Source organism: Petromyzon marinus, chromosome 11 (genome assembly GCF_048934315.1).
Source record: "Petromyzon marinus isolate PM22_M1 ecotype Great Lakes invasive population chromosome 11, UKy_Petmar_22M1.pri1.0, whole genome shotgun sequence".
Taxonomy (NCBI): domain Eukaryota; kingdom Metazoa; phylum Chordata; class Hyperoartia; order Petromyzontiformes; family Petromyzontidae; genus Petromyzon; species Petromyzon marinus.
In genome coordinates this window covers 8,899,992-8,911,452 of record NC_133677.1, presented here as the reverse complement: position 1 = coordinate 8,911,452, position 11,461 = coordinate 8,899,992, and the positions used below count along the sequence as shown (strand labels likewise).

At 46.0% G+C, this 11,461-nt stretch overlaps 1 protein-coding gene across 3 annotated transcripts in view; it reads left to right on the top strand.

Annotated features, from left to right (window-relative positions):
- Positions 1–11,461, top strand: part of LOC116941244 (disintegrin and metalloproteinase domain-containing protein 12-like) — a 58,512-nt gene that overhangs the window by 35,781 nt on the left and 11,270 nt on the right. For 2 of the 3 annotated variants that reach the window (XM_032952090.2, XM_032952091.2), the window contains 7 exons: positions 58–166; positions 1,999–2,194; positions 3,932–4,009; positions 5,511–5,628; positions 7,270–7,419; positions 8,626–8,658; positions 9,832–9,879. In XM_032952090.2, the coding sequence (XP_032807981.2) occupies positions 58–166; positions 1,999–2,194; positions 3,932–4,009; positions 5,511–5,628; positions 7,270–7,419; positions 8,626–8,658; positions 9,832–9,879 (732 nt within the window). The remainder of the gene's footprint in view (positions 1–57; positions 167–1,998; positions 2,195–3,931; positions 4,010–5,510; positions 5,629–7,269; positions 7,420–8,625; positions 8,659–9,831; positions 9,880–11,461) is intronic. The other variant, XM_032952092.2, reaches the window with a different exon arrangement.

Here is an 11,461-nt window from a genome sequence, read left to right as displayed (position 1 = left end):
TATAACTGCACGCGACCTCCCCCCCCCCCGCCCCCCTCTTCCTTTTCCCCCTCACAGAATCCGAGCCGGCCGAAGACCTCTGCTATCAGGTGGTCAACGACAACGGGGACAAGTTTGGGAACTGTGGCCGTGACAAGTCCGGCACCTACATAGCCTGCTTGACCGCGTAAGACGGCAGGCGCCGCCCTCGGCCTCGCCCCCCCCTGCGACGAGCGATGAGCGGCGCCGCAGCCGCGCTGCCGTCACTCGAGACGATAGTTTGCCTCCTGGAGGTGTTTTTGTTGTTTTCTATTCATCAAGGCATTCTTTTCCCCACCGCCCATTTGCCCAAAGAATTAGTCCATGAGAAAAAAAATGATCACGGCGATTTATTTATATTGCCCAAGTATATGCGGGCAGTGTTGCTGCTGCTGCACTTAATGAGTCTGCAGTAACAGCCTCCAGTCCACCGATTAAGGGACCGATGAATAGAAGTCCTTCCATTGTTCACGGGCACAGCCCTTTTGTCAATCCGCTGCTGGATGAGGGCCTCCCTAATCCACGTAGGTAATGGGGCTTATTTCACCACACTTCACCACGCTGCTCAGTGTGGGATGGTGAAGGCGGGAGGCATAAACGTGGGAGCATAGAAGCCAAGCGCAATGGATTTTGCTGCAATGCACTCTACTGCCTACCATTGCATAGCCCCACAGCCTGTTTATTTGCACGATGATCTATCCATGCGCTGTCCAGGCTAAAATCTGCTTAGCTTCTGAGATCTGACGAGAATCGGGCACATTCTTGGCAATTTTGAATTTCCACGCGCAAATTAATACTTTACGGCACCCTTCTCTGTGAGTGGGCCAAAGCCGTTGCTCACAATTCCACATTCCTATTGGCACATTCTGGGTGGTTTGGTCATGGGCAGGTTATTGTCCACGCATGTGGCTCTTTTGCTAGAAAGCTGTGAGGCTGAACCTGACCAAACTGACAGTTTACAACAACTGAAACACAGAAAAGTAAAGAAAAGTGTAATTTTGTTAAACGTCATTGCACTTTAAATATAATTGGCCTAAAGAAAAACCTCTTCATATAATAAAATGGTTCTCATTTGTAACTGTTGAAATTGCCAATGAAAATTACATTGGTCTAAATTTGCTACAAAATTGATGTTAAAGTCCAATAATGGCCTTGAAAGCCGATTATCCAATATTTGTATTAATCCGTGAAGACGTTCCATTGTCACGCATTTAAACAATTTCTTCTTCGGAGCACGGTACATCCCAAAAATCGTGCGTGTAAGAAGCAATTCATTTTCATTCGTATATGTTGTATGTAACACAGTAACATGACCCCCTGCAGTCACTAGAGTGGACTATACTCATCACCGTCATATAAAATAACCAATCTGAGATTGTGACAATTCATAGAGTCAGGACTTTTTTTATACTTGCTTAAGTGCAATTGATTCCCTGAAGGCGTTAATGGGGTCCGGATGTAATCAATGAGTGGCGTGGGGTGCGAAAAGAGATAGTGAGTGGACCTTGAATCCTCGTGGACAAACGTAACTAGTGGGTGACGATTGGAAGGGGTTAATTATGGAGGAGGTCATTTATTTGCAGATACGTTTCTTGTAACAACGATTGTGGTAATGATATTGAAGTAATGGAAATAATTAATCAGTAATACACTTGCAAATTAGTATCGCACTGCAGAGTTTCCGTGATATTCAGAGGCACGAGGAATCACAGACAAGCGGCAAAGCAGCCAGAACCAATAGCAACAATCTCCCAAGCTCTGTGGCCCTATATTGGGGACATTTGGCCAACTCCATGAATGAGTGTTTACATATGTGGAATAAGAGCGGAGTGCCTGTAGAAAACCCTCACTTGCGAGGGGTGTAACACATCCACGGTCGCCTCCGATTAGCACGGTTGGCTGTGTACGGTACGAAAGAAGCTCAACGTACACACATCCACCCATGCTTGGTGGTGACTGAACCTGCGATGCCACACGCAGGAACATCATGTGCGGGAAGCTGCTGTGTCGGGGTGGCACGGGCCAGCCTATCGTCGGCTGGGACATGCAAATCATCGACACGAGCATCACCATTGGCAACGTGCAGCACAAGTGTCGCGGGACCTACTTCAATCTGGGCAGCGACGTGCCCGATCCGGGCTACGTGCTGTCGGGCACCAAGTGCGGAGAGGACAAGGTACCAGCAGTGCCACAGTCACCGAGTTGTGCACCGTGTAGCTGTCATTTTCTTTATATGTTCACATTTCCACTTAGCTTTTCACTTGCCTGCCTATAGCTCGGTCACCTCCAGACAGTTACATATGTAACGATGGACATTGCACTTTAACATGCTTGGGATATCATTAGACCTCCTTTGCCGGTACCAAAATATAATAATAGGGTTTTTTCCCCTTTTGGCGTCATCTGGTCGAGCACCAATTGGGTCGAGGCTCAAAAGAAAGCCGTCCCTTGGTGTGGACCAATCAGTTTCAAGGACAATGCATATATTATCATAGTATGTTTTTTGTTTGCATTTTGACTGCAGGTATTGTGGTTAATGCAGACATGAATCCTTGTAAAAAGGTTTCAGTTTTGTTGCCAGAAAAAAGGGGAAAAACCCTATTATTATTATGCTTGGGATATGTGTGTGCGCTGTCAGCAGGGGAAATTGTATCGTGGCTTTGTTGTTACGCTTTACAGGAACGGAAATTTATCGTTAACTCCTGAGAGTCCTCTTCAGGTGGAGTTTTGACTTCCAACATCTGCTCCAAGGGAAATTTAGCCAGCTCCATTAATTCGATTGGGAGGAAATTCGCGCAATTCGTTACATAACGCCTACGACCAAATCACCCGGAATGCGCCAGACTTTGTCAGATCCTGGAATATAAGTGGCGGTTAAGCCATGTGGTTGAAAGTAGAGTGCAATTGTTGTACTGTACCTCTATACTCTAGTGTCTGTGCTCCCCCACCTTCACCGACCTGCACTAACCATTGTGGTGAACTATGGTCAAATAACCCCCACGAGCTATTGCACATAAAGCCATGTGACCCTGGTGTACACGGTCACACAAGTAACTTAAAAATGTAACAAGTGACTTGACCGTGTACATCCGTACAATGATGGAGATATGGCAGCGAGTTTTAAAAATAGCCCATACTTGGGTTTTGTTACAAGGCTATTGAGGTCTCGTGGCTAAGAGGGACTGGACCGTGAAATTTAATTAACAGGGTCGACCATTGGTGATGATTAAAAGGGGTGCAGCAGGAAGCTGTTGAACCATGACACTGTAGAGACTCCTATTCTTGGATCAACAATTATGGTCTACGTGCTCATCAAAGTCCGAAGTTGTTGACTGCTGTAAACTCTGGTAATGACTAGCTTTGGATCACAAGTTCAGAGCAAAGCACGACTATATTATTTGGAAAAAGTTTTAGCTGGAAAGTAGTAATGGATTTGAAACCTGTCCAGGTTGTGTCAATTCCAAAGGGAAATCATGGACCTGAAGCCTTGTGGGCTGCCTAATCAATTGCTTTTTAGTTGCGTTGAAATAACATTCTGCTTTGAAAATAATAATATGATTATTTTTCTATGAATCATCAGCGTGTACTAATGTTGTTATATATGCAGTGTGCAGTATGCGATGATGGCCATGAGTGCGTCCATACTCCTTAACGCGTCTGATAAATTGTCCGTCATTGAAATTAAAATTTAACGCCACGCTCGGCTGCTCGTTAGTCAAACGCATGCTCACACGTGTCGGTTCAAAGTCACGTGAACATCCCATTGGCAGCTCTTCCAGCCGCCATCGTCCTATCATCGATTCCATACGCGTCCATAATAACCGCGGCTGGAGCAATGCTCCCTGGCTGGACTTGGTGTTGTATTGCAGTTGTTCTTTTTTCAAAGTGCCATTTTGTTCTTGTTGATCCACAGGCCTGCTTCAATCAGGAATGCCAGGAAGTGTCGGTGTTTGGTGTGCAGGCGTGTAACAACTACTGCAGCGGTCACGGGGTACGCTTTTACTGCTAATGCCACTGATCCCCACGATTGTGTGATTATGGACCTCGCTCGTAGTAACAGCCTAGGCTCAGAGCGAGCACGGCTGGGGGCAAAGGCTCACGGGGGCTGTAAGAGATCGCGTGAAAAGGGCACCAGCATGGGCCAAGCCCAGATTATTGTATGAGCGTATTGCTGATTTTTATTGGGGGTTACCGAGGCTGCTGTCGTGATGCCAGGTATTCGGTTTAAATTGCCGATTTTGTGCTGAGCAAGTACATTGCCGTGCACTTGTCATGCTGCGTAGTGTAATTAGGTTGAGACACAGTCTTGCCGTGCGTGTGGTCTCTGTGCGTGCGCACACAGCGGTGCACCAATTGGCGCACCGCGCTACGAACGCAGTGACCCGAGTTAATATCCTGCCAATGGCTAATGTCAATGGCGAGTGATATCTGAACTGGTCCTGGGTGTCTCCCTTAGGTTGACTCAGCCTTAAATTAGTTCCTGGTGCGGTGTGTCGACATCGTGCACCGTGTCAGCTTTAATAGGCGCTCGTGAGCAGCACTTCTTATGGTTGTTATTGTTTGACCTGCATCCCACTGGGATTTTTCGCACATAGCGTTGGAATGCGGTGTTTTTTCTGAAAGACTTTGCTGTTTTTTGCAGGATTTTTCTGTTGCGTGTAGTCATTTTAAGATATTTTGTTGCGGTTGCACCCGAGTCAAGAGCCGCATGGCTCACAGGGTTATTCCTAATAAATGAATACTGAACTGAAACCTGCCCAAGCAGTCTGTAAAATGCCATACTGGTACCGTATTGGCATTTGTTGACCGCACTGCCCTAAGGTACTGGTGACCCAGGCGGAATTCCCCGGCCCGTATGCATCGTTCGTAACTGGTGTCTACACATGTCCTGTACCTCTTCCTCGGTGGACTCGGCCCAAAATGAGTGTCTGGTGTGGCATGTAAACATCCGCACTGGAGAGACAAAGGCAGCTACGTGCCGGCTCACTGCGTGGCTGCCGTTCTGCTTGTGTGGTTCCACATGCCTCTTAGTCGTTCTCTCTCTTTGAGAGTGAGCGAATATTGTGTGTTACAAGTTGACATTATTGTTGTTATGAGTTAACACGCCATCGCCTTGTGTACTGAGATGACCTAGAAACCTTTGTGTCCAGATATATAAAATATAATTTTCTAATCTAAATATTTTTGTGGTTCTAAAACCAATAATTTGAGTGTTTAAACACCTCGACTTCAATTATCAAACTGCAACGGCCCTCGCAGCAGTTGTACTTTACATAGCGTTTAGTCAGCATAATTTTACGGACAGGCTGGCCTCCTACACGATAATGTGGGATTTCTGCCTCGGCGCCACAAGCAATGAATGAGCCCCGCAGCCCGTGCCAGCTGCAACAGGTGGAAACGTTTTGTCGTGAAATGCGTGATAACGTCGATGACGTGCGCTCTCACGGTGAGCTCGCTTACCTGGCTGCGCCCGCCTGCCTGTCATTGGCTAGGTTTGCAACAACAACAACAACTGCCACTGCGATGTTGGCTGGGCACCTCCCAACTGCTCCAGTGCAGGGAACGGGGGCAGCTTGGACGGTGGCTCTCCCTGGAGCCCCACTCCACCGAGTAAGCCTCGCTGCTCCGCTTGACCGCTTCACCGCTTGACCACTGCCGCAACCGCCGCCGCCGCCGTCGGAGCTGCTGCTTCTGCTTTCACCGCAGCGACTTCCCCTCTAGCTTTTTCGCCGAATACTTTGCCGGCCCGGTACATTGCTGTCGCCCTGTACTTTTGTTTTTATCTTGTTCTTTGTTTAGTTGTGGATACTCCTATGTGTAGTGGAGAAGTTTTATATTTTTTTATTTTTGTTAATCTTTTTAAAAAAAAAGATTATGAAGGCATTGACGGGGACCCTACAGTATTAACCATTCTGTATTGTTTATCCTTTCGGAATTATTTTGTTCCTGTTTGTTTTATTGCTCTAACGTACTTGACTGTTGTGTGTTTTAAGAAGTGTGCTTTTAATGTTTAGTTAGTTAATATCGTTAGCTTGCTTACAACCTGCTTTTAAAGTGATGCTTGCTCTGAAAATGTACTGCATCGTTCTCCTTTTGAAATGGGATTTTTGGTTAACTCTATTGAGGCTGACCAAAAAGAAACCCGCGTACATTTTTCCTTTTGCAGGGTTTCCTGACATTTCGTTGTTGTACCAGGCACCCCAGTGTTCCGGTGTGCCACAGACTGTTTGCTGAAATCAACACCAGGGTGATTGTCCGAAGATGGCATTCGTTGAATATTTGGCCTACTCATCACATTGAGCTAGTTTTTGAGAATTATGAGAAAGCCACGCATATGAATGTGTTTTAAAACACAATACCACCTGGAATGGAATGGTGGCACTTCCTTGAATGGCTTGCATGTCGGGCCATATTGTCCATGTGCCAAGGCCAGATATTTAACTTGTCGGTACCACCTGAGGTGACGTCACTTTACCTATCCCACTGTATTTATTTGGCCAAGAGTAGTGAACTTTGTGATAACCACTGTAAATGAGTGGGTTATCACATAAATAACTTCTTAATCGGTGCGGCTGAAGTTGTTTTACCTTAGGTGGTACCGAGTTCTGCTTTGGCCCATGGACTAATATTTCGAATGGAATCATGTACCATGTTTGTGCAATGTGACATCCTGGTTTTCTATAGTCATGATTTGTTTTTGTTTGCAGATGGGCAGATGATTGTGCATGAATGGATCACCCACCATCACTGCATGGTCCATTTTGACCACAAAACAAACTCATGTCTCACCCTGTCTCTCTTCATCCTACACGACCTCTTTCATTCTGCATTTGTATTGTGACACCACCGTGCAGTCACGTATTTTCTTTCAGGTACTTGAAACATAAACAGTATTTATTAATTGCGCGTCTGTGTATTTCGATGTTTAGCACATCATTCCAGGTCACTCCTGCGACATGAAGATGAATGCCGCAGCTTGGGCGACGTTTCAAGCAGACGTCTCGCATCTTACATTGAACTTTCAAACATGCATCTGAAAATTGACCGACACAAATCTGAAAAATATATTTTGGAAAAGAAACGGAGCACCATCCGTCATTATTTACTGCTGCATCAAATAAATAGTTTCTTTTTTTTTTACAGCAAGCAATGGATGATTTTCAATGGAAGGCGGCCTGTGCTCCTTAACATCCTGTGCCCATCGCGGGTGCACATTTAACGCCACTCTTTTGTTTCATATCTCCTTGGCAGGCTACCCTCCGTTAAACCTCACATCAGTAGTGATTGAGAACAGCACGTACGCGGGCTACCCATCCACGAACCGCACCACAACGGTAGACGAGAGCAGATCAGTGTCCACAGTCGTTGGTGTCAATACACCAGCCCACGGTAGCGGTCACGGTGAGGTCACATCCACCCGCATAACCGCAGACACGACGCCCGTAGTGAACATTTTGACGCACACCAGCAGCCCCCCCCGTGACCTCGTTGCCTGGTGGTAATGACGAAGGTACTCAAGCACCGTTCCCAATGTGTTGCCACAGGCCCAAGGTTGACACCTGACCCCCTTAGTTGTATCACTTTGTGGTGGAGTTGAGGGATGCCCAATGGCTTGGGGGAGGCTTTCATCCAGCAGTGGATTGGTAATGGCTGATGATGATAATAACAATCTTCCTTTGTTTGGCCTGTGAAGAGCAACGAGGAGAGCTTGGGTTGTAATTGATTTAGCCAATCAAATTGCTTTGGGGCAGTGTGAAGTTCTATGGCCCCTGGATTAATAGCTGTGGTCGCAGTCGCACACATGAGGGGAGGGTCTTTTATTTCCCACCTGTGCATTGGGTATCAGCATCGTCCGTGGGATGATTACGATTATGGGGTGGTGGTTTTAGGCAGTGCTAGTTAATTCTACAGGGCTTGGTTTATATCTGGCAGCAAAGTGACCATTGGAACTAAAATAAAAACTATGATGTTGGTCATATCACTGTTGCGAAATCCTGCTGCAAAATCGCACAGAAACACCTGCAGAAGTAACAGTAATATTACAGTAATTCTTTTAATTCAATTCTCATGAGATTTAAAACAGGACATCCACAAACATTTCCAGCTTTTTTTCACATTAGCAATGTCGTAACTGTAATTACATATTAATTTGACTTTTTATCATTAAGCATGCACTACATAATCGTTCAGTTGCCTAGTTGGCTGTCGAGAAGATTGCAATGCGTGTGAGCAGTAAATGCACGCAGTGTGAGAGCGCACCCATTTGAGTAATTAGTAAAATAAATAAACTATAGGGGTGAACCACAGTGGCGCAGTGATTTATTGTGCGCTGTGCTATGAATCCGGTGGTCTTAGTTCAATTCCTGACCACAACCAACATCAGTGGCGAGTGGTATCTGAACCGGTCCTGGTTGCCCCCTTCGCCAAACCTGTGCTGACCAGCACAGTGTAGGATGGTAAAAAATAAAAAAAACCCCGATGATCGATGCAGCGTTGGGGGGGGGGGAGGCTTTTGTCCATCGGAATTGCTGTGCAGGCACACGTTGCATCTCATATGCAAACTGCTGAGATTTTCTTAATGTTCTTCGAAAATTGTTTTTTCAACAGTGACCAAAACTCCTAACCTACGGAGTGTACCAGGTACCCATGTGTGCATGCCGATGCTGCAATCATCTTTTTATTAAAAGTGGGGGCTGATTTTTTTTGATTCCCCATGTTTAAGGTGATTGTGGTGGTGGTAGTGGATTGACCTTATGATGAAGTGTCCAATGTACCTTGATAAAAGGTCATCAAAAAAATCACATGGCATGATCTCTCTTCTCCAAAAACAAAATCCCCGCCTAATGCCTTTTGGCCGTAAATTCTCACAGCGACGTTTTGTTAAAGGATGGGAAGCGCGTCACAGAATCTTGGCTTTGTCGACTGTATTCGCGTGGGATTTTAATGCGGCAATGCTGTGCCGCACCGTCTTGCAGTTAGGGTTTTGGAAGGAAGCCCTTTCTCATGTCAATGTGATGGAACTTTGATGGTTGTTGTGCATTGATCCATGGGCTCAGTGGAGTACCGTAACTAATGAAGGGCAGGTGAGTGGTACTGTGGGGGGTTTGTGGGTGAGGGAGTACAGGCATGCCCATTATTACCTCCATCTGTTAGGAGGTCGGGTGGAGGGGGTTGCTCACAGGAAGTGGCCGAGTCCAGTGGCATTGGGTGATCAATGACTCTCTCACCTATTGGCTACTTTCCAGTGTTTTTATTTTACTTCATTGGCCAGTAAGCCACTGTCCAATTGGCCAGCAGGATGCACGACCTGTCCGATACGACGCTCCATCCCGCGGTTTCCAAACAGGACCTACGACCGAGGTTCTGCAGAGCTTGAAATTAGTGTGGGCAAGCGCAGTGGCTGTTTTGCAGGAAGGACGTAGGAAAAAACTCCACCACAGTTAAAGGAAGTTTACTGCAAGCTGCAAAAAGTAGTGTGTTTCCCAGGAGTCATTCTGTTTGAAATTGGTTGCTCGAAGAAATTTGTTATTTTGTAATTAGAGCTTGTTCTCTCAGGATCACCGCGTTGTTTTTGTTCTTTCAACACACTTAAAATTAAACTAGCCACGAATGATTTGCATCGCAGTTTTTTTGTAGAAGGGGACCGCGGTAACTGAGCCGCCTCCGCTGCCGTGCTTCCTCGCACCGTTCGCGTAACCCGAGCATCTTGCCGCAAAAGTTGCGCGTGCGAAGCCGTTGCGCTGCGTGGGCGAATTGTTGCACCGAGGCGGTTGAAAAACGTGGCGCCCGTACACTGACCTCCTCTCTCCTCAGGAAATCGAGATTTTCCCGACGACTCTGTGGACAGTAATAGTAATTCAGGTGACCCTCACGGAATGCCTCGTCCTGTTGCTCTGTTGATGATCACTTAATTTTTTTTGTTCCCTAATCCATTCTGAGCTTGCAATGGATTTTTCAAATAGGGACAATGTGGCGTCTCTGTGTCTTACGAGCCGATGGTGGTGATGATGATGATGTTGTTGTACACCACAGGGCATCAAACGTGTACACAGCAGCTGTAACGGAAAGCAATGAAGCAGGTTATTATGGAAATGTTAATATTTAATGTTAACTTCTTTTAAAATTATTATTTTGTTTTGGATATTGTAATTTACAGTCCATGCGCATTGCTCCAGTTTGATGTTGAGATCCTGTTTTAGTGGGAAATATTTCAGCAGATTCTGGTTATCAGTTACAGTTCACACAGTTTGATGCCCTGGTACAATCTAATGATATTCTTCCCTCCTTCCATCTTCAAGGAAAAATAAAACACTCACGATTACTTTCACTGTGATGCTTCTTCCTGCTTGCAGCGAATGTCAAGAGTTGCTCAGATAATGGGCAAAACTCTTTGCTGCAAAGCCATGGCAGTCAAGCAGAACAGTGGCTGGATTAGACGGTGGTCTCTTTGGGTCAACTTTCACCTTGACGGCTAGTTGAAGATTTATTTTCTTGGCGTAGGTAAAGCCAGATAATTATTTTAGGCATTAGACCAAACGAAACATTGTCAGCATCCTTGTCGCCAAACCCAGATGTAATGTAGAGTACGACAAAATGACAGTTTACAGAGGAAGATAGTTTTAAAATCAAGAGTGAAGTATTTATAGATATAGAGATTGTTTTTTTTATTCTGTATCTCCTGATTAAACTGGGAAAAAAAGAACCTAATTTTATTGAAAGTTCAATTTCGAGGCCTTAGTCACATGCGTAATGAGGCTTATGGCTTCACTTGCAAGGCCTGTAGCCATCCGTTGCTCGGGTCTGCAGCAATCACTGCTTGCAGTCTATCAAGCGCTGTGAGCAGAGTGCCGTGCACCAGGGCTGGGGTTATCTGAGGCTGAGATTGAAAAACCGCTGTTCGTAACGGGAGGGGGTTACCCGCCGGTCCATAGACTCAATATGGGGTTTTTTTTCTCATCGTGGAAAAGATTATGGCTATTTTCTAGATGCATGGCCTGCTCTACGGTTAGACAATGGCATTGAATCTTCGGGGAGGATGTCCCCTTCTGAAGATTGATGGTTCTCAGTGCGGGCCTCAGCTTGTTACTCGTAATGGACAATTTAACTCTAGTGCCGCTTTCTCGGCTTGACGCTAAACCCGGGTGTCTCCCCGCGCGCCATAATTGAGTTGTCATCGTGGAAGGAACAGGTGCTTAGTCTTCACCTGAGTGCGCGTACAAATCAGCATCTGAGATTTTATCTGAAATTTGCATACCGGTTGAGGAAGATTGTGTGGCTAAATGCTCTAGCTGTAGACAAATTTCATCGCAGCGTTGTTGGGGTGCGACAGACCCCTAGGATCCATGGACACCTCATTGGAATGCCCGTGCTGTGTGCGGCGAGTGAAATGCAGGGCAATTCAATATATATACACGTTTGCACGCTGCACACGGTCGCACTTGTA